Source organism: Microtus oregoni, unplaced genomic scaffold (genome assembly GCF_018167655.1).
Source record: "Microtus oregoni isolate MIOR12 unplaced genomic scaffold, Mior012 000000F_ref0000247, whole genome shotgun sequence".
NCBI classification, from domain to species: domain Eukaryota; kingdom Metazoa; phylum Chordata; class Mammalia; order Rodentia; family Cricetidae; genus Microtus; species Microtus oregoni.
The window spans coordinates 78,270,303-78,297,844 of NW_024543059.1; the positions used below are offsets into that span (position 1 = coordinate 78,270,303).

Below are 27,542 nucleotides of genomic sequence, written 5' to 3' on the forward strand. Positions count from 1 at the left end.
CTGCACGTACTGGCTTTGTGGGAGCCTAGGCAGTTTGGATGCTCAACTTACTAGACCTGGATGGAGGTGGGGGTTCCTTGGACTTCCCACAGGACAGGGAACCCCGATTGCTTTTCGGGCTGAGGGGGGGGGGCTTAACTGGGGGAGGGGGAGGGAAATGGGAGGCGGTGGCGGGGAAGAGACAGAAATCTTTAATTAATTAATAAATAAAAAAAAAGAAACAGTTTTCAGCTCAATGCCCATGAAGAGCACTGCGAAACTATATCTGAAAACAAAACAGAAAAAAATATTTCTAATTCATCTTATTATAGCTATCCAGAAATACTTTTGCTGTATGGAGCTATATGCATTTTATATCATTTAATAATATATAGACAACTTTTAAAAATGTTCAGAATTTAGTCATACAGCATTCTTCTATATTGTCAAAATACTAAATTATGTAGGTAATCTAAAAATGTTCTGGCTTTTAGTGTGCATTTGTTCAGTTCATTCTTTCCTAACACAATATACTTAATAGGTGGGTGTTCAAATTTCTGTTTTTTATTCAATTAAGGAACAGTGTATCAACGTTATTTTAAATATTTCTTAAAACGTTGTTTGCATGTCCTATGAAAAAGATTTCCTCAGTAGGAAAGAAATAGTAGTAAGTGGGTTATGCAGTTTGGATTCAGTTCCTGGAACTGAGTACCTTGTTTCCTATGAAATTAACTATTTGATTTTGAAGAGTCGTAATTCTGAGTCCCATTTTCCTGGTTTAAACCAAAGATGCAAATGCTTTTGTCATAAGGTGTTAGTAAAGGGTCAATGTGATCAATTTACAGAAGCACTTCATGTTGTGACGTCCATATAGAAGAGATAGACTACCAGCATCTTCTGAAAATCAAGCCAGCTGATATTGAACTGCTTGGCTTTTAATCGACACATTGTTCCACATTCTTATAGGTTGAGCCTGCATAGATCATTCCTTTTAAAGCCAAGCATTAGATCTATTAAGCAGCACGTGGGCATGCTACTTTCCAAGAACACTGAATACTAAAACAACTTAATTCTGCCTTCCTATAAATAGTCAGTGACCTTAGCAGCCTCATATCAAAGAAAGTTTAAAAAAAAAAGTCTAGAAGTTTAGAAATCCTGTGAATGAGATAAGTAGACAACATTTATTTCCTTAAGCTGTCTAAAACTGTTGGCATCAGACTCTCAATTCATTGACTTACATTCGTATATTAAGACCATCAAGAGTTGAAATCCAAGCTAAGAATCATTTACCGTTTCCACTAGTGAACTACTTAAGCTACAGATGTTTCTTGTCTTTGTAATTAAACAGACTGAGTTATGCATTTGAAGGCGTCACTTATGAAACAAGCAATCAAAGAATTGATGATTACTCCCTCCCCCAAATAAAACCAGACTGTTCTTCTCTGAGTATAAAGTGTTTTCCTTTCAGCTCTATTGATCATTATTGTGTGTGGCAGGAGGCACTGATGTCTTCCTTGACCAGGAACAAGGTCAATTGCTCAATCTGAAGAATACTGATATAAGCAGTTGGATGGCTGATCATAAAATATCAGCAATTTTATATCAGAGATTATGCTAATTGACAAACTCCCTAGGCAAGGTTGAAAGTGACAGATTTAAGATTCTTGCTTTTTAAATATCATAGATTAATTTCTGCCAACCTTTCTCATTTTATGCTGGTCATATAATTCGAACCACATGATGCTGACCCTTAACACTCTAAATAGATTTATGAAAAATACGATAGCAAGTCATGCTAGTAGGACACAGTAGAATTTGCAGTGATTTCCATTTTATGTTAAAATGCTATATTTTGCCAGTCAAAGCACATACTTCTTCAATACTCTTCTATGCTAAGCTATACACTAAAATGTTATTTGTAGCTCATAATGACCATATAGATACCAGTTAAAGATATTAAATTAGTTGCATTCCAGTTAATCCTTTTACTTCTAAACTAAGCCAAAATTATGGATAAAGAATCATTAATATAAAGTAAGTTTTGTTCCTTTTAAAATGATATTTTGTTTTAAAAAAAATCTTTATTTTCTAGAGCACATGTTTCACATCAGGATAAAATGCACAAAAGGTTAAGCTTCTTGTCACCATTTTTACTGGATTATTACTTTGAGATAATAACATGCTTCTGAAAGCTCTTTAAATCTCTCAACATAAGGGTTTTGATTTTGTCTTTTCATTGCTAAGGAATGAACACAAGGCGAATGTTCTACTACTAATCTACAGTCAAGGCCAAAAATAAATGGTTCTTTTCAGCAAAATTTGGACTATAGATTAACAGACGCAAAGGTAAAGTTGTAAGAAGAAAGGAAAAGTCAAACCATTCCATTGGCTACTTTATCTCTTTTGCGCAAAAATACGCTCATTACACATGAAATATTCTAATTTCTAAATATAAAGAAATATTTTTTAATTCTGTTTTCATTCAATACCTGGCATGAATTCCCATTGGTGAATATGTAGCTGAATGAACAAGAGCAACAAAAGAAATAAAAAGGAAAAGGAAATATGACTGCTATGAGGTATGGTGGAGGAGAAAGTTTATTGTAGATGTGCAGAAATGTACAATCAGAAGGAGGCACATCAGGGAGTGTCCAGAGTGGGCATGACCAGACTGAACCATATGAGGATAGGGGATTGGGAAATGGAGGGAAGAGCAGACGAATCAGGAGCAGCTGTCAGGAGCCCCAAAGGTACAAAGAAGGCAGACAACCAAAGTGGTTGGATTTTGCAGGGAACAATAGCCCAGCTTCCTGGGCTGGAGAGTTCAGGGTAGAAGCCTGGTTATGTTAGCCAGGAGGACTATGTAGAGGTAGGGACTGATGGATACAGGTAGAACCTGGCTGACAGGTCTGTTAAATAGGCACCTCAGTCATTTGTTCCAGGTTTGAAATCTAACATAAATCATCGATATTAGCCACCTATGTGATTCTTGCTAGCAAATAAATGTATATTAAAAGATACCTACTATCCTCAAATTCGAAAACAAATTTAAATTAGTATTTCATAGACCTTTATTCTCATACATAATTACTAATAACGAGCAATTATTATCATACAATTTCACATATGGGAGGTAATATAATTACCATTTGTAAATGTGGAAACTAAGGCACAAATGTTTTTATAGCTGGCAAAATGTCAAAGATTTATTTCAACAGAACCCATTGGTCTCTAACATCTGGTATTTAAAACCGCAATGTACAAAGAAGAGTAAAGAAAATCACAAAACTAGAATAGCAATTTCCCTCCTTTCATCTTTGACGTTAACACATTTTTTTAAATTAAGTTAATTCGTAGAGACTAAAAGTAACAACCTAGGAAAACAATTTTAACTAAATTCCAAACATTATTCATGACAATTACTGATTTGACTATGACTAATTGATTATTAAATTATAGTAACAGCAATAATTCTCACTAGAAATCGTGTCCTGTGAAAAATCAAGAGTACAGCATTCCCAGCAGGTGGCCTCAGCTGTGGGGTTTCTATTCTGTGGAGCTTTCATGATCCATTTTCAATCAAGATGTAAGCACTTTCAGACTAAGAAAAATTATTCTGAATTCCCTACTTTTATTATTATTTTTTTTTCTTTTTTAATCAGCACTCTGTGTTCCTCTTTCAATCTGCCACCTGTGGATGAATGACTCTTTGGGGAGACTTAGTAATATGTCATTTTGGGGTGAGATTGGCTTTAACGTGAAGGTCAGAGAGGTGGAAAGGAAAGAACACATGCCATATACAAACAAATGAGGCAGCTAACCCATGCAGCAGTAGTCACCACGACACGAGAAACATGAGATTAAATGTCTTCGGAATAATGGGACTTATCAATCAGCACCCTTACTTACTGGGAAATCAGACCATCCTAGGAGAAAACAGTCACACATCCCAGCCACAAGCACACAGAAGCAATGAACTTCCTTGGCTTTCGACCTGTTTTTCTATGACGTTAAATCTCCAGATAGAATTGTGACTAGACAGAGATGAGGTATGCTTTTATCATAGAGAGTATCTCAGCATTTGGCACTCGAGGAAATGTCTGAAGCCCAAATAGATTGAAATGAACTCAACGGAATATGATTGCGCACTTGAAAAATGATTTTCTATACTCCTTTAGACAACACAACAGAGCAGTTAAATAGAAGTTATATATTTATGTGAAGAAAGTTAAATTCTTAGGATTTATGTGTTTATATGTACATATGTCTTCTTTGCTAAGTGAGCTATTACCATTGCATCATATTATGGAACGCTTCTTCCATCTTTTCTCCCTCCCTCTCTCTCTCTCTCTCTCTCTCTCTCTCTCTCTCTTTCTCTCTCTTTTTCTTTACTAGGCTAGTTCCAATTTCAGAGTCAATGAAGTCTACTTCAAAGATATAATTAAGATGTGTCTTGGGGGTGAATAGTAATAAGTATTTTTGAAATATTAACAAAACTAACAAAACTGTCTTGTGTATTTCCTAATGGATGTGTACTGTACACAGGCCTAGGATAATAACAAAGAAATAGGAACTACCATAACTTCTATCAACACTGACTCTGAACTTGTCTGGTAGGTTTAATATGTCTAAGAAGGAAATAAACACTGAGGTGGCTATCTAGATAGCCAAGAGAATGGATTTGCTTCACTATGAGGGCGTTTAAGGCAAAATTGTACTGTTTGTGTATGAACCTCAAATAATCGCATAGCTTTATTCCCCTGCATGAGCAGACACGGCTTTTACGGTTATCTGCTTTATAACTTCATAGTCAGAGCGTCTTAGGGCTGAACTCATTTCTTAAGGAAGCTTTTGAAGGAGATTTACAAAATCATGACGATTTTCAAAATTGTAAGGTAGAATTGCCTTGCCTGTGCCGAGATGATGACCCAATCTCTCTTCAAATGGCCTTTAAAATATACAATCATTTGATTTACCAACTAGCTAAGCACTAACTTCCCTTCTTTAAGCAAATTTAAATATTTCCAAGGAAAAAAACACCAACAGACATCAGGAAAAATACCAGCAAGGCATTTCTCCTTTACTGTCTTAATGAACCATGCTGAACTCTGCATTAGATAGTCTCCTTGAGTAAATCAGCTGCACATAGGATGATTGCAGGCTGCCTTCACATTGGATATTGTATGAGTCACTAAGCTGCATAAGTGATGACTATGATATGTTTCCCACAATTGAACACCTTAAACAAAGCATTTGGCTTACAGTCGAACTGCATACATAGATACAGATCTTGACTGTGCTCTTTACAGAGGCCTCAATACATACTTTACTAATATTTCTCCATCAGCGTAAGACAAAACATTTTATAAGCATAGTACCTGCATACCTTAATGTAACATGATGCAATACTAATATTCTTAAGATGAAAGTCAAAATCTGAATGTGCAAAGAAGTAAGACATAAGATAACACAGAATCATATAAAGTACATAAATACCGGGCATGTTTTGAGATTCTGCTGAGGGTCTGGGAATAAACAGAAATATAACTGGACAGAGGTGGGAAAAATGCATGACTGATTGCAAGGACTTTTAATGGATATCAGCTGTATTAAGCAAAAATAATTTTAGGTAAAATTATCCACAGGAAGGTAAATTAATAAGATGATGACCTTTAGGGTCTACTGCATTTTTTAAGTCTATAGAATATATATCCCATTAAAATAATGTATGCAAAAGTATCTATCAACTCCAGCATTTGATGGTTAAAAATGCTGCCCAATTCTGTTTATCTTATAATGTCGTTGTTGTCATCATTGTTTCTTTACTGTGCTTTCGTTTATATGACACAGACAAAGGGATGCAAAGTTACGTTTGGCATAATGACAATGGTTCCTCTTACAGAGTCCTTATGTCAAAGCTATTTCTCTTTTGCCTTTTATTTTAGAAGTTTTTTCCAAGTAAACAAATTCTCTGACATTTGGATCTAGCTACTCATAGAGTGAACCCAAGTTTCCCACCCCCCATAATCAATATAGACATCCCATGTCCACTACTTATAGAACATGTAAAAGTCTATATATCCTGTTTATATGTAACTGCCTGAGAACACAAAGCTACTTCTTACCTGTGTGGTAAAACTTCCCTGAAAATCCAAGGTTGAAGGTAAAATTTGCAACCTGAGTGCGCAGTAAATTTTGAGTCTCTAGTAATGCCTGAAATAAATAAGAAATTAACATCATTTTAGAAAAATAAATATGAAGCCTTGGGATGCCTCTTTCACCAATGTGTGTGCATGAGAGAAACAAGAGCTTTGCTGAGCTCTGGTGTCTGATGGGCATCGATTGTGTATTCATATTGCAGCTATTGTAATTATTACGGATGTTATTCTATTGAAGGTCACAGAACTGTGAAACAGTTAAATCCTGAGCACATTATGCATCACTGAGAGCCAATTCTCCAACTGCACAGCCTTGAAATCATTTTTCATTTTGTATGAGACATTTCTTGAATTTCAGATTATTACATTTCCTTTCCATGGGGGAAATTTTTAGAATGGTTGTTGTAGACAAGTCCTCCGTATGTTACTAAGGAACAGGGCAGAACTTTTATTTGCACTACATTTTATTATGTGACCGTGTACCGCTCCCATGATTTTTAGGGTAGAATTATTGAAGTTAAAGCTTGAGCTTTTACTTCATAAACTAATGAGCAATATACATTTATAAGGCGTTGCTGGTAATTCTGAAAAGAAAAAAAAACATAAAATAAATATGCTATATGCCGCCAATTCCATGAAGAAATATTCTCAATTCTCACAACATAGCAAACATTTCCTTAATCCTTAGATTTTGAATTACACTATTATAACTTCCCACTTGTAGGTAAGATAAGAACACATTGGTAATAAATATCCAGAACTGCTCATTGTATTAATACTCTGGCTCTATCATCCCATCTTAACATATACAGTATATTTAGGAACTCTCTCATGTTCTTTTCTTTCCTTATTGGAATGATTGCTGATTATTGATTGAGAACTCATATCCTATTTTCCAATAGATTTACGAGAGAACTTTACTCTGGTAGAAAACTGGCACTATTAATTTCAATACTTTTTAATGACTGGATCCAGACATTGTGGAGAAGAGAGAGAGAGAGAGAGAGAGAGAGAGAGAGAGAGAGAGAGACAGAGAGACAGAGAGACAGAGAGACAGAGAGACAGAATGAATATTGGAGCTATGCATTGGGTCCCTTCACCCAGAGATTGTGGAAACCCTGAGGAAGAAGAAGGAAAAAAGGTAGAAGTCAGAGGGGTGGAGACAGCAGGAGAACATGGCCCACAGAATCAACTAAGCAGTGCTTACATGGGGTCACAGAGACTCCAGAAAGCACTGGGTCTGCATGAATCTGTATCAGATCTTCTGTGTATATGTTATGGCTGCTATCTTTTTCTTGTGGGATTCCTAAATGGGGGAGCAGGTATATCCCTGACTCTTTCAACTGCACTTGAAACTCTAATCCTCCTATTGGGGTGCTTTCCAGTCTTGATATGTCCTTATTTTGTCTTGTTGGGCAGTCATCTTTGGAGGCCTGCTCTTTTCTGTAATGGAAATGGGGAGGGAGTCAGGGTTGGGAGGAGCTAGAGGAAGTGGAGTGAGGGAAACAATACTCTATTTTCAATAAAAGAAAGAAGGCGTTGCCAAAATACATGGAATTTGATGAGGTCATTGTTGAATGCTATGGAACAAAGCCTTTAAAATGTGGAATTTTTTCTTAGTGAGTCGCTTTTCTGTTCCCAGACCCTATGATACAGTATATTGAAATACACATTTTTTTTTATTTACTCCTTTCCCTTCTTCCTCTCTGATCCTATCCACTCATTGTTTTTTCCTCTGAGTTCCTAAAGTCATTCATATTTCTACATGCACCATTTTATTTCAATAAGGGCTTACTATTGTATAGTGATCTTTTATTTATGTTCAAATAAATAAAGCTTGCTTGAAGATCAGAACACAGAATTTAGACACTAGAGGCCAGGGAGTGTTGGCACACACCTTTACTTCCAGGATTTACATCCACCCTGGGCTACACAAGATTAAGTCTGTCTGAAAAGATAAATAGAATTCACATGAAGGTGCTCCCAGCACTCAGGAGTCACACGCCTTTAATCCCAGCTCTCGGGAAGTGGGGAAAGAAGTGATTTGGCTGGGCAGAGAGAGGTGTATGTAAGGCAAGAGGAGACAAGAACTCATTGAGTCTGAGAGGCTTGGTGGAAAGCATCACAGTCAGTAGTGATGTTGATGACAGGATTCACCCTTTGTCTGAGCCTTGGTAGAGGTAAGAACTCTCTAGTGGTTTGGTTGCTTTGATTTTCTGATATTCAGTTTGAACTCAATATCTGTCTTTGGGTTTTTATTAAGCATGCTACACTTTTGTATCGAGAATAATAAACACGAACCATGTAGCTTTAGGCCTTACTGCTGACAGAAATGAGGGTGGAAAAAGGAGGGGGAGGGTAACAGAGGGGCTTGGGAAAGAGAGGAAGGAGGAGGAGGCAGATAAAGAGGAAATATATAAATTAGAAAGTCACATGTGTGCAACTATTCCTCTTCATAGAAGTCTAGATGGTGCTTTGTCGGGAGTTTTGTGGAATATTTTCCCACACATCTACTCATTATGTGCTTTTGAGGGGAACACTCTAAAAAGGAAACAGGAAACCACCCAAGTCAACCTTACTCTAAAAGTCCCCATTACCTTTCTTTTGGGTTTTCAAAGGACTGTAGAAACAATAGTGTTTCCACTATTCATTTTATGTTCCTCTATTTCCTACTCTCTACAGTCATGCTGGGCTTGGGCTTCCTGCACAGAAAGAACATTGGACACTTGACTCAAGAAAGGTATTCTATTAATGGTTCAAGTTTTATCAGCCATTTTCATTCTTTATTTTTCCTATATCTATAAAATGGAATAAGGAACACACTTATGTACTAAAATTATTTTAAGATTACATCATGGGGACATGAAAAGATTCATTGTTTGCTATATAATATGGCTTGAGTAGTGTTCGTTCAATAAGCAAATTGAAAAATTCTGGTGATGTCGGTCTTTCCTATCAGTCATAAATCTCTGGGATCTTTAAATACTAAGCTAGGCTATCTGCATCTCTCCATTTCCTACTTCACCAGGTAGTCCTTAAAATGAACCACCACTGAACCACCCTCTATGTGTCTCTATTTCTAGCTCACTCTTCATTCTGTTTGGAAAACTACAGTTTTTCCCAATCTTCATTCAAAACTCCAACCCATTCATTAAATCTTTATTTAAATGCCATCTTTCTTCAAGAAGCAAACTTTAATGCCTCAAAATTTTCCTTTCTTCATCTTTTAGAGAGTGTTTCTAAATTATTTTCTTAAAATTTGCCTAATTTTCTGTTTCATTATATGTACTTTGCATCTTATTTCCCTCTCTAGTCAATAAAAATGTTCAGGTTGATCAAATTTTAGTCATTTTTTTCCATATCATTTGTTAGAAAATGCAATTTTGGGCATGTGAATTATATTATAGTCAGATAAAACACAGTAATGCATGACAATAAATAGGATTCATTTCATTTATTTCATTTGTAACATTTTTTTTTCAATGCTAAAATGATAAACATAGATCAGCCAAAAGTTGTATCCGAACAGTATAGACAAAGACTTACATTTTGCCAACCTATTGTTAATAGCGAAGCTGCACAGCAATGTGTTTCAGTTTGAGTAAGGGAGCAACAGAGACCAAGGTATAAGCGCTGATGTGCTTGCACTACTTAAATCTCTAAAATCACGCAGACATATTCATTGATGAGGGGAGTAAAACTACCCAAGCCTGGCCTCCTAGTGCATGTCATGCCAAATGTGGGGGTCAAATGACAAACATAATGGGAATAAAGCAAATTGGCTCATAAAGAAGTATCCCAGATGCCCCAAATACCTTGAATTATGCTAAGAAAATACTCTAGTTTGTACAACTCAAAGAAGAAAATTTCTGTGTTTTTCAGTGACTAAAATAAAATAATGAATATACTTTAAAAATCAATTATAAGTTAAATAATTATAAATTTGAAAACAAAAGTGCTAGGCCTTCAAAATTACAGAGGAGTTGAAAATAGAAAAAATCTAAAATGCTAGAAGCAAGATCAGCATTTAATTAATATGTCATAGATATCTATATATGTTCTTTATTCTATTTTTAAGCAATTAAGATTGTTTTATTCATTTCTTATTCTGTCAGGACACTTTTGTTAGTTTCCTTCCTTCCTTCCTTCCTTCCTTCCTTCCTTCCTCCCTTCCTTCCTTCCTTCCTTCCTCTTCACTCCTTCCCTCCCTCCTTCCCTCCCTCCTTCCCTCCCTCCCTCTTTCCCTTCTCCCTTCCTTCTTCTTTTTCTGAAATTGTAATATAATTACAACTTTCTCCCATTCTATTCCTCCCTTTCTCCCTTTGAGCCCTCCCGTATTTCCCTCTTTTTTGCTTCCTTTTATTGAAAGCATGATTTTTTTTTCATACAATATATTTCAATTATGGTTTTTTATCTCCAACTCTGAGATTCTCCAGTGGGACTCCATCAGAAAAAAAACCTGATTTTTCATTTGCCAATGATTATCAATTAGACATAGTTTCTAGGTGCTATAACGGATAGGGGCTTGTGTCCACTTTTCCTCTTAGTGCTGGGGTCCCATTTGGATCATACACATTGCACAGCCTCTGTGATCATAAGTGCTTCCAGTTTGGTTGTATCTAAAATGCCTTACATCCTTAGTTTCCTCAAATCTGCTCTTGCTCTTATAATATTACTATCTTCCCTTCCATAAGGTTCCTTGAGCCTGAGGGGAGAGATTTTACAGACATACCATATATAGCACTGGAGAGATGGCTCAGGCAATAAAGGCTAGTCTTACAACCAAAAGTAAAAAAAAATATCTCATTTATGACTTAGAGTTCTGAGGGCCTTTCACTCTTTGTACACTGCATTTTCCAGCTGAGAAGTTTCTGCATTTGTTCCCATCTATTGCAGAAAGAGTCTTCTCTGGTAATGTCCAAGCAAACACTGATTTATGAGTACAGCCAAAATGTCATTAGGATTCATTGTATGGCCATGTTCCTTTAGTAGAACAGTAATATCTGGTCACTGGTTCTATATCACATGAGCATTTTTAAGAGTCAGTTCCATCTCATATGTGTGCCTAACTCAAATCAGATTGGCTGCTTACCCCCCAAATCTTTGTGTCACTATCACACCAGTGCATTTGGAAGGCAGGTCATCATTGTAGATCTTCTAGTATTGTATTGAATAGATATGGAAAGAGTGGACAACCCTGTCTTGTTTCTGACTTTAGTGGAAACACTTTGAGCGTGTCTACATTTAGAGAAATGTTGGTTGTGGACTTGCTGCAAATTGATTCCATTATTTTAAGATACTTCCTTATATTCTTAAACTCTCTAGAACATTTTTCATGAAATGGTGTTAAAAATTTTCATAGGCATTTTTTTTGCATCTAATGAAATGAACCTTTTTTTTTAGTTTAGTCTGCATCTCTGGCATAAAGCCTACTCAGTCATGCTAGATGAAGTTTTTGATGTGTTCTTATATTCAATTTGCAAGTATTTTATTGAGAATTTTGCATTTATGTTGAAAAGGAAAATTTATTTGTAATTCTCCTTCTTTGATGGGTCTTTATATCCCTTGGGTATCATGGAACTGTGTTCTTGTAAAAAGAATTGGTCAATCTTCCTGTTGTTTCTCTTTTGTGTAATAATTTGAGGAGTCTTAGCATTAATTCTTCTTTGAAAGTCTAGTAGAATTCTGCATTACATCCGTTTGACTCTGCCCCTTTTATGATTCATATACTTTTAATTATTTCTACTATTTTAGTTTTGGTCATGGGTCAACTTAAATTGCTTATCTTTATTTGATAGTAGGTGGTATATATGAAGAGAATTATCCACTTATTTTAGATTTTCCAATTTGATGGAATATAAGTTTTTAGAGTATGTTCTTATGATACTCTGAATTCCCTTTGTGTCTGTTGTTATGTCTCTTTTATCTTTAATTTGATCTTCTTACTATGCTTTTTAGTTAATTTGGCTAATGTTTTGCCAACTTTATTGTTCTTTCTTAAAGAAAAAACTCTGTCTTATTGCTATTTTATATCATCTTTCTTTGTTTCTATTTCATTGATTTCAGTCCCAAGTTTGATTATTGCTTACTGCTTACACTTTTTGGATTTAACTATTCCCCACTAAAACTTTCAGGTGTGATATTAGGTTACTAATATGAAATCTCTCCAATTATTTTTATGTGGACAATCAGTGCTATGAACTTGCCTCATAGAATCACGTTCATTGTGTCCCATACGTTTGGGTAGTTGTGTTTTCATTTTCATTCAATTCTAAAAATGTTTTTAATTTCATTTTTAACTTCTATCATGACCCACGTTTCTTTCTTTTTATTTTTGGAGAAGGTTGTATTCTGTTTTTTCAACCATTCTGTTAGTCTGTGTCTCTTTATTGGAGAATTGAGAACACTGATATTGAAACTTGTCAATGAATAATGTTTGTTGATCCTTGTTATTGTGTTGTTGAGGTATAGGCTCCCCCAACCTATTCTTTTGATTTGTTTATCTGGGGTTATTTATTTTTTGCAGGATGAGATTAACCTCTTCATGTTGATGCTTTCCTAGTGCCTAAGTACCTAAATTTGGTTTTATTGTTGATATTTTTCTTTCTTCATCTATTGAAATTGAAAAATTTTCTGGTTCTGAGCTTGTAGAACATTCATCCAGGCCCTTCTGGCTTTTAGAGTCTCCAATGAAAAATCAAGTGTTAGTCTAATAGATCTGCCTTCATATTATATTTGGTCATTTTTTTATCATTTAATAATTTTTTGGTATAAGACATTTAGTGTCTTGACTGTTATATGTTGTGGGGAATTGTTTTTCTTTGATCTGAGCATCTTTTTCTTACTCGATTTCTATTATCTTCTCAAAGGTCTCTGATCATATTCCTAATAACTATTTTGAGTCCTTGTGTTCTGCTTCAGCTATATTGCATATCCCAAGGCGTACTCTACTATAGTAGAGTTGTTAGTCTTTAGTGGAAACATATTGTTTGACTGTTAGTAACTTGTTTTTATGCTGCTGTCTAGGCATCTTGTTTGAGATGGTTATAGGTTTGGTGCTGATATCTGGTCTTGTGTTTATTAGGTAGGTATTTCATTCCTTGGTTTCTATTGCTCTCTCTTGTCCTTGGGAGTGTGGAGGCTGTGATTGGCCTGGTAAAGAATGATTCTGGGAAACTTTGAAGTGTGGCTACTGTAGGTTCTGCATAGAATTTATTCCTAGGTACTGAGAGCTGACATTAAAATAGGGGGTTTGGCTAGGAGATGGGGGAAGCTAAGAAGGTTGAAAGGAAGAAAAAAAATCTGTGTGTGCAACTAGGATCAACATGTACCCCTGGGGATGGAAGCAGAGAGGAAGGAGGGGCCACAGCATATTTCATGCTACAATGGTGGGGGAAAGACTGGGGAACTCGAATTGAAGAGGAGGAAGGGAAGTTAAGATTGTCAACTTTTTCCTGGCCCTTGTGATGAGTGGGTTCCCAGGGAGTGTCTGAGGGAGTTGGTGACTGATTCAAAGGGCAATATGCCCCCTCCTGCTATTCAAGGTATTTTTTTGTTTTTGTTGTTCATTAATTATCATATTACACACACACACACACACACACACACACACACACACACACACACACAGTCCCAGATGTAACTTGTTCCATTTGTATAAGGTTACTTGCATGCATGTTTTCAAGACTGGCCATTTGGTAATAAATAACCAATTGTTGTGCTTTTCCCTGAGGTGTTTTTTTTTCCTCTCCTGTTCCTAGCATTCCTTAGTTGCCTGTAGTTTTTTATGTAGGGTTGAAGCTTCATGAGAATTTTCTATTTACTTTGGAATATTTATTTAACTCATATCCTTCCTGCCCTAGATTCTCAAGTTCTGGGATTGTAGGCATAAGCTACCCTAACCAACTTAATCATTCAAAATAAAATGATATGAAGTGATAGTATTTACCTATATGTTTCATATAATTTTGTTATAATCAATATCTTAATAAAAATTCTATCTCTTACCTTAAAATAAGATCATGCTTTTGAAATTCTCCATCCTAATTAGTTATACGGATATTTTCCTCATAGAGAAATTGTTTTGTGAAAGATTGGTTCATTCAAATCAAGAGGGATAAAATGAGCACACTTGTCTTAGCACTCAATGTAACCTTCAAAACCTGAGATCACATAGAAGTGATTGTGTGGCCACAAGATTTGTAAGCAGTCAATTCCATATGCATTTGGTCCAAAGACTAGAACCACAAATGATGAGTAATAAGAGAGCCTTTTAAAGAGGGATGAAGATTTTGAAGTTTGGTTTTGAATGCCCCTGATTCTCTTTATGTCCCCTTCTCCCTTAAAAGTATCTCCATTTTCTTTTTATGGTTGATTTTGTTTTTAAATAATCGCTTACTGCTTATCAAAGAGGAAAACTGATGAGTTTATAACTCTATCAAAGTTAACTGTAGTAAATAACCGCATCATATATCTTAAATAATATACTATTGGACAATTTAGCTTGGTGTAATAGATGAATTAATTTAGGTGAAATAAGTAAACATCTCTGATGATAGTACTAGCCAAAATGTGGAGGGGGGCTCTTGTAGGAGTATCATTCAAATTGTTTGGCTCCTTTGACTACTATTAAGCTTAAACTAAACAAAAACATCTGAGGCAAATATCTACTTACACTTTGGTCTTCCAACTTTTCTCTTAAGTCTTTTGGTGTATCTTTTTCTCTGAGCTAAGTCACCAGAAATAAGGTATCTGGAGCACACTATCTCCCAGCTCCTCTCTCCATAATCCTCCTTTCTCCTTTCCATCCCTGCATGCAGACTATACACTTGCTGTACTTTGGGCACTCTTCTGTGTCTGAGGGATGTGGTAGAGAACCAAACTGGAGCATCCAATACATCTGAGCTTTCCCTTCATTTGGTAATATAAGTCACTACTTGAATTATCCCATTATATTCATGCCAATGGCTTCATTAATTCTATTTCATAAATGAGTAAAATAATGCCCAGTACAAATTTTTGGCACACAAACCTGACAAATTTTCATTTATGTATGATACAAATCAATAAAATAATTACTTAAATGAAAAGAGTTTTATGCTATTAATAAATTCAGCCTGCATTTCATAGAGTAGGCAATAGATCAATGAAGGTGTCTTTGAAAAAGTGGTCATTTAGTTGAGGTCATAATAGTAGTATAACCATGTCCAAAATGAAAGACATGGGCATTAGATTCAGACATGAGAGCTAGATTCAGTGTCATTAAAGAGCATGTGATCATCTTAATGCAATCTCTCCACTTCACATAAACTGGGATTCATAGTTTAATGTGTGTCCTCTTATTACTTGCTGAAGAGGAACCTGTTTCCATCTTTGAACCTGTTTCTCTCTTTCCTATTGTTCTTGCTCAGCCATAACTGTGACAAAGCATCTGTAATGAACAGCTTCCATGAAGAAATTATTTGTGGTCATGGTTTTCAAGGTTAAAGCCCATGGCTAACTGGCCTGGTTAACAAGCTTCCAGTAGGTAGGAAAACAGGAAGAAAACAAGACCATTTAGGAGACTGGAAGTTGTACCAGCAAAAGATACTAAAAATGGGGCTTCTGTTTGAGACACTAAAGACAGGAAAAAAAAAAAAAAGAAATCATGACGCTGTGTGTCTGTTGCTGGACTGGCTGGACTGGTGTGGGAAGTGAATGAGGCCAGAGTTTCGTGAACAATTCTAGTTCCTGACTCTCAGTGAAATTGGGAAATTTGGAAAGTCTTTAAAGGAAAATTCAACACCCTCCCTACAATTTCACAAATTTCTTCCCCAAAGAACCTGAGTGTGCTGAGGAAACGACTACCCATCACCCTACAGGAGAGTTTCCAGTCATTACTTTTACAGTTTTTCACCAGGGACTGGATGCTATATTTCAGAGATGAACTACACACTTGATGTTTTTGAGGAATGGCCTCATGGCACAGGATATAGTTTTTGAATAATGGAAGGTCAAATATCACACTAGGTAAAGATGCTGGCAATTGGAAGACAATATCTGAAAGGTGATTTGACCTTGTAAAATAAGATTAACTTATATCACATCTGAGTAGACTTTCCATTTTCTGCATAATTATTAAAGAACACAGAAAGGTTATATAAATCAAATTAAATTTGAAATCCACTTACAGTGTTGTGAATTTTGTCTGATTGCATCAGCGAAACACTTTGTGTGTCTTTGAAGCCCTTTTGTGGGTGCAGGTGGGTTTGTCACCCACCCTAAACTTCGTTATGGGAGAGTCTTAAATTCAGGTTGGTGTTCACAGAATTCAGGGCCACTGTTAAATACAATTTTCCAAAAGTATGCTATGTGTGCTTCTGCTGGGAACAGTGAGACCCCAGATCCTGAATTTCTTGTAATCCGCTGATCTGACTGCCTACAGCTGCTCTGAGCAGGAGACCTTCAGGAGCTCCTGATGGCAGGAGAGTGGTTTCTCGTGGGTTTGGCTGGGGCGTGGCTATCTCCAACACAATAAAGGGGGCATTCTTGGGGAATTCAAGGATGACCCGTGTCGCTGTCTCTCTGTCTGTGTGTGTCTGTGTATTTTAACTTCCAGCCCTCTTGCCCGAAGCCCCCGAACTGGGTGCCAGCGCACAGAGCTCAGACACCGGGGCGGGTGTGGGGCGCAGCATGCTTCTACTTTTGTTTTCTGTTTTGTCACTAGGACCAGGAATTCATTGAGAATGGTGGGATGGTAATCAGTCATTGCAAGACTTAGTTTCTTTCTCAGATGTATCCTTAACTTAAATTTACCTAGGTCCTTTCAAACTATCTCAGAGCCTTATTCTTAGAATCTGTTTCTTTCTCTCCTGTTACTCTTACTCAGCCACAACTGTGACAAATCATATACAATAACTTCTATGAATAACCTTTTTCTCATGGTTTCAGAGGTTAAAGTCCATAGATAATTGGACTGTTTAACATAGGTCTCTAGTGATATAGCATATAATAGGTGTCCTTCCTACAGGATGAAAAATAAAGAGAGATACGGGAAGGGACTAAGGTCCAACTCTTTTCTTTTCTGAACAACTCATCTCTTAAAGGTCACACTAGCTCATAGGAACATAAGCTGAGGATGAAACCATCAAAATCACAGAGACGTTTGTGGAAAATTTATATATATATATATATATATATATATATATAACTGATTATCAATTTGAATCAAATAAATAAACTTGAACAAAAGGCAAATTGACTGTGATCCTTGAAATAGTACTTTTTAAGTTATTGGCACTCTCATGTATAAGTTGCTTCCACCAAGACTTCTCTATAATCCTTGTATTTCATTAACTCTAAGGTTTCGACTCCAAGTCTACACCATGACATATACTATCCTGAATTGTAAAACTATAAAAATATACTATAACTTCAGAGGCTATCATTTGCAATATGACTAATTTCTTAAGAAATTTTAAATAATGGATCAACAAGATAGTGATTTTATTTTCTGAAGTACCGAAGTAGTTGAGTAAATAATCAATTCATACTAGATTGAACCAGCTAGTACTTAAGATTTTTGGGGGGTATTACAACAATGGAACTTAATGAAGTAAAAGAGAGGGTTAGGCATACCACATTAAATAGGAAGAGAAACAAAGCATGTGCCCACAACTGAAAGAACAAACTCTATGATGTGACAGTGGGCGTCGGGTGTCTCAAAATGTGTCAGACATTGTCATGAGGATCTGGTGAGTCCTAAATTCAGAACACTGGATTTTTATATTAGGCAAGAACTTTGATGTTCAATTTACATCTCTGTAGATTTCAGCTCCCGTGCCAGAGGAGGATGTATGTTTACTGTTTATGGACGCTCCAGAGCTGATACACTCCCATCCTCATCTTTGGAGTTGATTTCAAATGTGGACCTTAAACTGTTGCCCCTATTGGATAGACAATGACACTTTTACATTAAAAGCCTAGCCAATGAAACAAAATTACTTAACAAGAAACATAGGTTTTCCAAACTGTGCTTCATAAGTTAGAGGATCTGCAAAACTTAATGATGATGCATAAATAAAATTTATGATCAGAATACTTCAGTAACTGTATTATGAAGCTTGTTAATGGTATTAATACAACGGAGATAATTGGCAGAAAAAATATCTTAAAGTTGATGTATTTCAACTTTTCTTTAAACTATCAGAGAGTAACACCCATACTACCTGCCCAAATTTGAGTTATAGTCTTCTAGGAAACAAGGAAAGTGGAATCATGAAGTGATTGTCTACCCCTTGGGGTAGAGGTGTTTTCTGAGGCTGTACCAACTTCTCTGGAATATGGCTTACTATTCACTGTTCAGTGAAAGTAGCAAAATAAAAGAAATAAGACTCTATAGATTCTGTTACACAATCACTGCAAATGATCTGTACAAAGTGTGTATTTTCTCTTAATCTAGGATATATTATCTAAAAAGAGCCTCAGATCAATTTCTTAATATTATATAATCCTTTAAATATGTTAAGAAAATTTTACTCTAAATGAATATAGTACTATACTCTCCCAAGAAATCTTTTCTTGATTAAAATTAAAAAAAAAATCTTTTAAATTACTTTTCTTAACAAAATTGTATTCTGAATTGGTTTAGAGAGTTAGAGCACTTGCAGTTCTTTCAGAGGACTTAGGTTCCCTTTCAGAACCTTGTGGTGCACACAACCACCTGTCATTCCAGTTCTAGAGCATCTGATCCTCCACTTCTGATCTTACTGACACTAGGCACACATACACTATATGTACATACACCCAGAAAAAACAACCCACAAAAATAAGTAAATATAGAAAGATTTTTTAAATAGTACAAATATGTATTTTCCTTTTATTAAAAATAGATTTTTTTCTCACAGAATAAATCCTGATAAGTTTCCCCATGTTCTACTCCTCCCAGGTCCTTCCAACCTCCACTGCCATTGTGATGCACGCCTTTTCTGTCTCTCATTAGAAAAAGCAACTGTGCCTAAGGGATTAAATAAAAGAAGGCAAAACAAAACCTAGCATATCTGAATAGCACAAAACAAACAGAAGGAAAAGAGCCCAGGGAAATGCACAGAAAACAGATATAAATACAGAGAGACACTCATTTCTGCACTCTGAAAAAAAGCATAAAAACTCTAAAATGGAAGAAACTTCCAATTTACCTATGTGGTAAATAGAGATAAAAAATATATAAATTAAATAATAAATAAGATAAAATTTTAAAAGTTATCCTGATATGTGATTGTGAAACAAGGAACTTCTGAAGAGCCATTGAGTTCATTTTCTGTTGACCATCTAAAATGTATGTGCCTATGCATAAAATTCATTTTAAAATAAAACTCAAATATAAAAAAAATATATTTTATGCCTTTAAGACTGCAGAGCTCTGAAGCAGCCACCTCCTCAATGTTATGCATTATCGGAATGACTATACCTGTTCTATTTCATGGGGTTATCTCTATTTCTTTCTAAGTAACATCTGCCACCATTAAGACAGTCACAGCTTGCCTGATTCCTCTCTTCTATTTCCATCTCTAGAAACATTTCTTGCTCACTTGCTGGTTAGAAATGTCTTAGTGGCATGGTAATCAGTTATTAGTTACATATGCTTTAGAGCATTAAACTCTACTGTAACTATAATTAATTCTAACTATGTTCTTGAGTACAGAAAATAAACTATCTCAGTTTATGCGCTATGGTGGCATCAAACTACATATTTAGCCCAGACTGATTCTGAAATCATAGCAACCTTGTCTCAGTGCTGGTACTGAAGGCATGTGCCACTGTACCTCACATAAAACTATACAACATATAGTATGTTGTCTAAATCTATATTGCTTTTGAATAATAATGCTATCTGTTTTTGAATATATCTTTGGACTAACAGATAAGTAAATGGGAAGAACCTATTAAAATGTTTGTTATCATGAGTGTTTATTTTTATATTGTAATTTTATTATTATCAACCGAATTTTATGAAAAGATTAGAAATATCAGATTAAACATTTCCAGCAATTACCATAGAAATAAACTTTACCACTTATGATTGAATTGCAAACATAACTATCTTTAGAGAAGTTCTAATTTCTTCCTTACTATGGCATAAATCCAGTATTTAAAAGGTACAACTTCACCCAGAAATTCAACAAAAAATGATTTGTAAGTAAGCATGTTTAGTTACAGGGCCAAAATTGAACTTAACTAAACATCACTGGCATTAATTCTCTCAGAAATTGCACTTCTAAGGACATTTATTCAGGGTCTCTTCTACTAAGCAGCTTTCTCAATCCATCTAGAGTCCTCTGCCCTTTAAAACATACAAATCCACTTGTTTATCGAGGCTTGTATGTTCTGCGTGTGAAACTGTTTCTGCTTTTTAATTTAAATAGACACAGCATGTTCATTTTACTGCAAGCTAAGTATTTGCATGCTTATTTTAATATAATATTTTTGAAGAACTTTGATACAAAATTAAAAATTTGGCAAGAATATATTTATATGCATGCATCTTTACATTTTGTTTGTAAGAATCATTTCCAAAGGCTACCAAGGTGTGAGTCACTTTGTGTATATTTGAGACACTGGGCTTTCTTTATTGTTTAAGCTCAAATAGAGTAGAATTTTTCTCATTACTCTGCCAGCAGGAAAAAGATAACAAGCACTTCTAGTTTTTTTCTATGAATATGAAAAGACTTCTTTATGTACACACAGCCATGATTATTATAGAAACTAAAGCACAAATCCACACTGTAGTGCATTTTAAGATGGGATTTTCACGCACATGGTAGACCAATTACCTTCTGCAGGATCTTTCTACCTCTCCACCTTGCAAGAAATAAAGTTGATCCCATGAGATCTTCCTGTCACTCCTAATGTTGCATAGCATCAAATAACAGACAATGCTATTTACAGACTAATTACCATGCATATTTATAACAAAACAGACTCTATCACCTGACCACCTCTGGCTCGTTTCCATGCTTTGACTCCCTGTACGTGGAGTGAGTTTGGTCAGATGCTCACAGAAGACAACAACAAAGCAAAGGGTCCTAAAGGTGATGGCATCCAGTCCTGATGGCATCGATCCTGCTGTCATCATCTCTAAGCCAAAGCAGCACTGGAAATAATTCTATTTGTATGCTATCCTTTTTTTTTTTTGTGACTTAGACTATTCACAACTAGGTGCATTTTTTTTCACTTAGATGCTAAGTAATAGCTAAACTTAATTTCAAATAGATGAAACATAACATCACTGTACTTATATATTCAAGTGACCTTTACGATGCTAATATTGCCTAGCTGTTTTATGCGCTATAAATACTGCAGCTTTGGGTAATACCAAAAATTTCCTCCAATTAGGTGTTTACCTTCCAAAAGGTAATACAAGTGGCAGACAAATGATCTAATAATGTGTAAAAATTAGGAATGCAATGGTTATGACATGAGAGAATGATGATCAGAGAAATGCCGTTCAGAATTCACATCTTAATGTCTGGTGAGCTTTTGAGAATTTGGAGGAGCACACTCAGAGGAGGGGAACACTTTAAACAGAAAGACAACTTCTCCAGTTGAGAAGTAAGAGTTGCAGAATTTCCAAGTATCAGCAGAAAAGTGATATAAGGTAGAATATAATTCAAAGTTTAAGGTTTTAGGACACCAAACTGATGTGGGACTCCCTTCTTTATGCTATTAATATTCACTTTTGGTGAATAAAGAAGCTGCTTTCGCCTGTGGCAGTTCAGAATATAGCTAGGTGGGGGAAACTAAACTGAACGCAGGAAGAATGAAGGCTGAGTCAGGCAGACGCCATTTAGCTGCCCAAGAGGCAAGATGTGAGGTAACAAGCCACAAGCCTCGTGACAAAATATAAAATAACAGAAATGAGTGAATTTGAGATGTAAGGGCTAGCTAGGAATAAGCAAATAAATAGGAAAAATTCCAAAAAACAAGTATATAAAGTGAAATATGACCTAAACGATGTTTCTTATTTAAGAAATAAATTATTTATGATCTAGTTATAGATGAAATATATTGATTAAAATGTCTTCTCTAAAGAATCTGATACAATGGAAAGAGAAAACTTCATTATTTCTGTGTGGTTGTAGAACACACCTTTAGTGTAAGGTCTCAGGAGACAGAAGCAGGCAGATTTCTGTGAGTTTAAGACTATCTTGGTCTACAAAGTTAGTTCCAGGACAGCCAAGTCTGTTATACAGAGAACCCCTGTCGCAAAAAAAAAAAAAAAAAAAAAAAAAAAAAAAAAAAAAAAAAAAGAAAGAAGAGAGAAACTCAGTATTGGCAATTATTTTATTTAAATATTGTGATGTAGAATCAAGCTTTAAAAGAATGTCAAATATTGATTGAACTACTGAATAACTAACTAATTGTTATTTTACTAGTTATAATACTTAGTATGCTACAGAGAAGCCAGCACAGAGTTTGTAGGATTAGATTCTTCATTCGGTATAAAGGTAGCCCTTTAAAATATGCTCTTAAAGTATTTCTTACTTGCATGATAGCTCATCAATTGGGTGATATTACACTCACTGCATCCATAGTGCAGGTATCTCTCACCGTGAGAGTTAGTGCAACAAGAGTTGCCTAATATCCTACACTCTGTATTTTTTTCACATTAATATCTACAAGTACCATTAGAGGTTTTTTATCATCTTTATTTTTCTAATTATTGCCCCTATTAATCAAGGCATATATTTTTCTATAATATCATGTTAATTGCCAACATACCTCATGTTTACATAATATATTTTGGGGACAATTTCCGTGGCAACATTTCATGGCTAATAGGAAGCAATTTGCTTTCTTTTATTAACTGCATTAAAAACTTCATGCCCTAAACATCATCGACGGTAAACATTTGATTCTGCTCAAATTTAATGCGCGGAGGCATTTTGCTGTGCTGTATTAGGTTTATTTATGTGCTGTGTTCTGCATTGTTAGCTGCTAATGAGACTTCAACTCTTATTGCTCTAAGGCCTGAACACTAACCTCATTTTAATGAGTTCATTATTTGCTGTCTTCTGAAAGGAAGACAACAAATTTTCCTTTTAATTAAAGGTCAAAACACCTCTGGCAAAGGAAAGGGAAGAGGTTATCCAACCTTCGAGAAACTGAGTGATAGCTCTTTCGGTTTTCTGAGCTAAACACTGTCAGTGTAGACTAGTGTAGATGGTGATGTGTTTTTAAGAATATAGACAGTCCATCCATCAATCCATAGGACCCAAGTACAGGTAAATTGAGGGCAAATGAAAACACTAAAACACGATACTCAGTGAGTAAGTCTTTGTAAGAAATGAAAGTCAGCCAAAGTAATTAAAGAAGCTTTACTCTTTACCAAAAGGGGGCATGTGGATCAATACTACTGAAGAAGAAAGATGGCTATGCGCATGACAAATTAGTTATGGAATAGAGAGACCATATGCAATGTTAATTCAGACAATAAAAAATATTTTACTATTTTATCGTAGAAAGCAAAGCAAAGGTAAATCACTTTTTAAGGAAACTGATTTTAAATAATTTTAAAATACATGAATCCAGTAAGAATATATATCCAGATGAAATAAGCTTTTAAGTGAAAGCACTCCTTTGGATATTGCATGTACCAAACAACACTAACCTCAGGAGAAAGCTGAAATGTCAGCACATAGAATCTACCAGTTAATTATGGAAAGTTTAATAGAAATAAAATCAAGAAATATGAACATAATAATCAGGTGAAATGTTTTTACTTTAGATATTTATGTGGTTTCATTAAAAAAAATCAAGCTGTATTCATTTTTTTTTTTTGGTGGAGACATCATCATTCTTTCCATGAATAATGTGATTATTTTCTTGTAAAAATTTGGTTTGTGTGGTGGTGGGAGTTAAACCCAGGTCTTCACATATACTAGGCAAATATTCTGCCCCTGAGCTGCTCCAGAGGCCCAAAACTCAAGTAATATTGCTTGAATGTTTTCACAAAAATTTCAAAACTAATGTACAGAGTACCCATGTACCCAATGCTTACTGCATTATACATATATTAGTGATGACCTTTGTCATAATTGTTAAGAAATATTTTTTGTTTGTTTGTTTGGGTTTTTTTTTTTTTTTGTTTTTTCTTTTTTTTTTTTTTTGTTTTTCGAGACAGGGTTTCTGTGTGGCTTTGGAGCCTGTCCTGGAACTAGCTCTGTAGACCAGGCTGGTCTCGAACTCACAGAGATCCGCCTGCCTCTGCCTCCCGAGTGCTGGGATTAAAGGCATGCGCCACCACCGCCCGGCCTGTTAAGAAATATTGATACGTGTTTAGAGCCCATCCTTCACTCATTTCTTTTTCTTATCTTAATTTTCTGTCACAGGTCTCACACTGCCACCTCACTACAGCTCCTCTGGTGACTCTTGGCTGTGAGGTTCACAGGAAAAACAAACAAACAAACAAAATATAGCCATTTTAGAATCACAGGAAACTGTAAAAGTTATCACGAGTTCCTCAATTTCTAATACCTGCTAGTCTTCTTTATTCCCATTTCTCAATAAATTGGCTTATTGGTTATAAATGACACAGACCTATTGATATTATTATCATCATTAACCAAAGTCCACAGTTTAATAAAATTTAAATTGTGCTGTATGGTTTATAGATTTGGGTAAATGTTTAAGGCCACATAACATTCACCATTGCTTCTTCATTCAAATAATAAAATAAATGGAGACTAGACTATATCTCTAACCTACACTAGTTTTCAGTCCCTTGAAGTCCACTGAACTCCACTGAGCCAATCTCCTCCTGTCTTCGGAACTACTGGTTTTTGTTTTGTTCATAGTTGACCTTTTAAAAGTGTCATTTAGTAGAATTATTCAGTATTACCTTTTAAGATTTTCTTCTCACTCTTAGCAGTATTAATTACAAGTCTCTTTACTTTTGTGTGGCTGAAAGGCTCATTTCTTTTTATCACAGAGGAACAGTCATTGTCTGGATGAACCTCAGTTTTCTTTGTATCTGATGACCTTTTGAAGGACATTTGGGTTACTTCCCAGTCTGGTAATTCTGAGTAAAGCTGTTATAAACATTTAAATGCAAGCACTTGTATGGACATAAATTCCTAACTCACTCGGTCAAATACCAAGAAATGTATATCTAGTTGTATAATGAGACTATCTTTGCTTTGTGAAAGTCATATAAACTGCCATCCAAAGTAAATAAAATCCATTTTTATACACATAGAAGACATCTGAAATGTGGATGACTGACAAAGTCTGCACCATAGACCTGGAAAACCTCAGATGTGCTGTTTTCTGGCTTTTTGTTTATTTATTTATTTTTTTTAAAGGTGTGCATTCCTTTGTTCGTGAGGTATCATTACCATGCTTAATCATTAGTGTAATTGGAGGAAGAATTTTTAAACTACTTTCTTCTTTTGTGCAGTCTAATTTAATCAAACATGTACTTGAAGTCTGTAAATGCCTTTAGCTTGCTTAATAAACTACGATATTTAGCAATTACCTGAAAGGGAAGCTTTGAAGGAGGTTGTTACTGTCAAGCCTGGTTACTGTGACTCTCCCACATTCTCCTCCGCATGTTGTTCATACAGTCTCTTATGAGAGATTGTGTGACATTAAATCTAGTGGGCCATCATTAGTCATGCATGCTAAATATTATTTTAGGCAGCAGTGTGTTTTCTTAGTTCTAGAGGAGCATCAATCAATAACCCAAAACTTTGTTAAGTATTCCAATCATTTGTCATGTATTCAAGCTATGTTGAGGTAGTGCATGCATCGTAGTGAGTTTTCTGTTGCTATGATAAACTGCTCTGACAAAAGCAAGATAATTGAATAAGTGTTTGTATTGGTTTATAGTTCCAAAGAGCATGGCCAACCATAATAGTGAAGACATAGCAATAGGCAGAGAAGTCATGGTTTGCATGAGCCAACTGTATACAAAGCATTTGAACTCAGAAAGCAGAACACAACATAAATAGAAAGTACAGCTGTACTATATGGACCCAGGCCTGTCTCTTAATGATGTACTTCCTCCAGTGACAGTGTGTCTCTTAAAGATTCCAAAACCTTGTGAAGCAATGCCACCAGATGCGGGCCACAAGTTCAATCATGTGAGCCTACAGGATATCTTTTATTATCGGACCACAATGGCAAGCCAGAACTTGTTCTAACAGTCCATACTACACTGAAGTTAAGAGCCCAGACGAGTCATGAGTCTGTTGATGAGCTTACCACTTAGCCTTTTTGGTCCCTTGATTCCCTTCATTTCTTCATGAATAAACAGCATTCTTAAAATTATTACCAGGCAATTCTGAATATATTCTATTCTCAAAGGATCCTGTGCTGGAACTAGCTCTTCTAGAACAGGCTGGCCTTGAACTCACAGAAATTCGCCTGCCTCTGCCTCTGGAGTGCTGGGATTAAAGGCACGTGCCACCACCACTTGGCTACAGTGAATCTTAATAGGCACATTTTGTTACTATTAGGTAAGGCATTCATCTGAAATCATGCATGATCTAGATTTACAAAGTGATATTAACTTTGGAAAAATATTGCACATATATGCTTCAACTATTTGCCTTTACCTCTCAAATATCTTTATCAGTCATTACTATCAAAATTTCACTGTGCTGGGTGATGGTGGTATATGCCTTTAACCCCAGCACTTGGGAGGCAGAAGCAGGTAGAACTCTGTGAGTTTGAGGCCAACCTGGTCTATTCCAAGTCAGGCTCCAAATATACACAGAGAAAACTTGCCTCAAAAAAAAAAAAAAAAAAACCAACAGCAACAACAACAAATAGTACAGCTTGTCAAAGTTCTAATTCTGTAGTTCTTAATCTTTTTCTAATTCTCTGTTTCAAAATCTTTGTTCAATTTCTGTCTGCTTTCCTGTTCACCTAGCTTACATAAATTTTTTTTTTACAGGAAGCTTGTCACAATAATAAAAAAATTAAAAGAATTGCATCTCATTGGTCAAAAGCACATTCCTCTGGGTGAGCGATAATGGCAGAGCCCTTTACCATGGCAATGCAAAGTTTCAAGGTTTCTGGAGTAAGATTGTGAGCAGAGGGCAGAGGCTTAGTAAGGTAAGCTTTGAGACATAGGTCTTTCGTCAATTAAACTTGGCAGGCAAAGATTTGGCATGATTTTTTTTTTAGGCTGCTTTGTGTAAATAACCTTGGTTAGACCTGCGACTCTGACCATGTGCATAACTGTAAAGATTTTAGCTCAAGATTTATTTACAAAATCTTTAGTTTAAACATTCTCTGATGTATATATGAACTAATTGTGTGACATTTGTCTTAGACAGAGGAGAAATTGTTATTTTCTTGTGTTATTCTGAGTAAAAGGAACAAAGCAAGCTTTAAGTGTCTTACAGCCTTGTGGAACAATAG

At 35.5% G+C, this 27,542-nt stretch overlaps 1 protein-coding gene across 2 annotated transcripts in view; it reads right to left on the reverse strand.

Annotated features, from left to right (window-relative positions):
* Nucleotides 1-27,542, reverse strand: part of Ndst4 (N-deacetylase and N-sulfotransferase 4) — a 270,125-nt gene that overhangs the window by 142,479 nt on the left and 100,104 nt on the right. For both annotated transcript variants that reach the window (XM_041650698.1, XM_041650688.1), the window contains exon 3: nt 6,105-6,192. In XM_041650698.1, the coding sequence (XP_041506632.1) occupies nt 6,105-6,192 (88 nt within the window). The remainder of the gene's footprint in view (nt 1-6,104; nt 6,193-27,542) is intronic.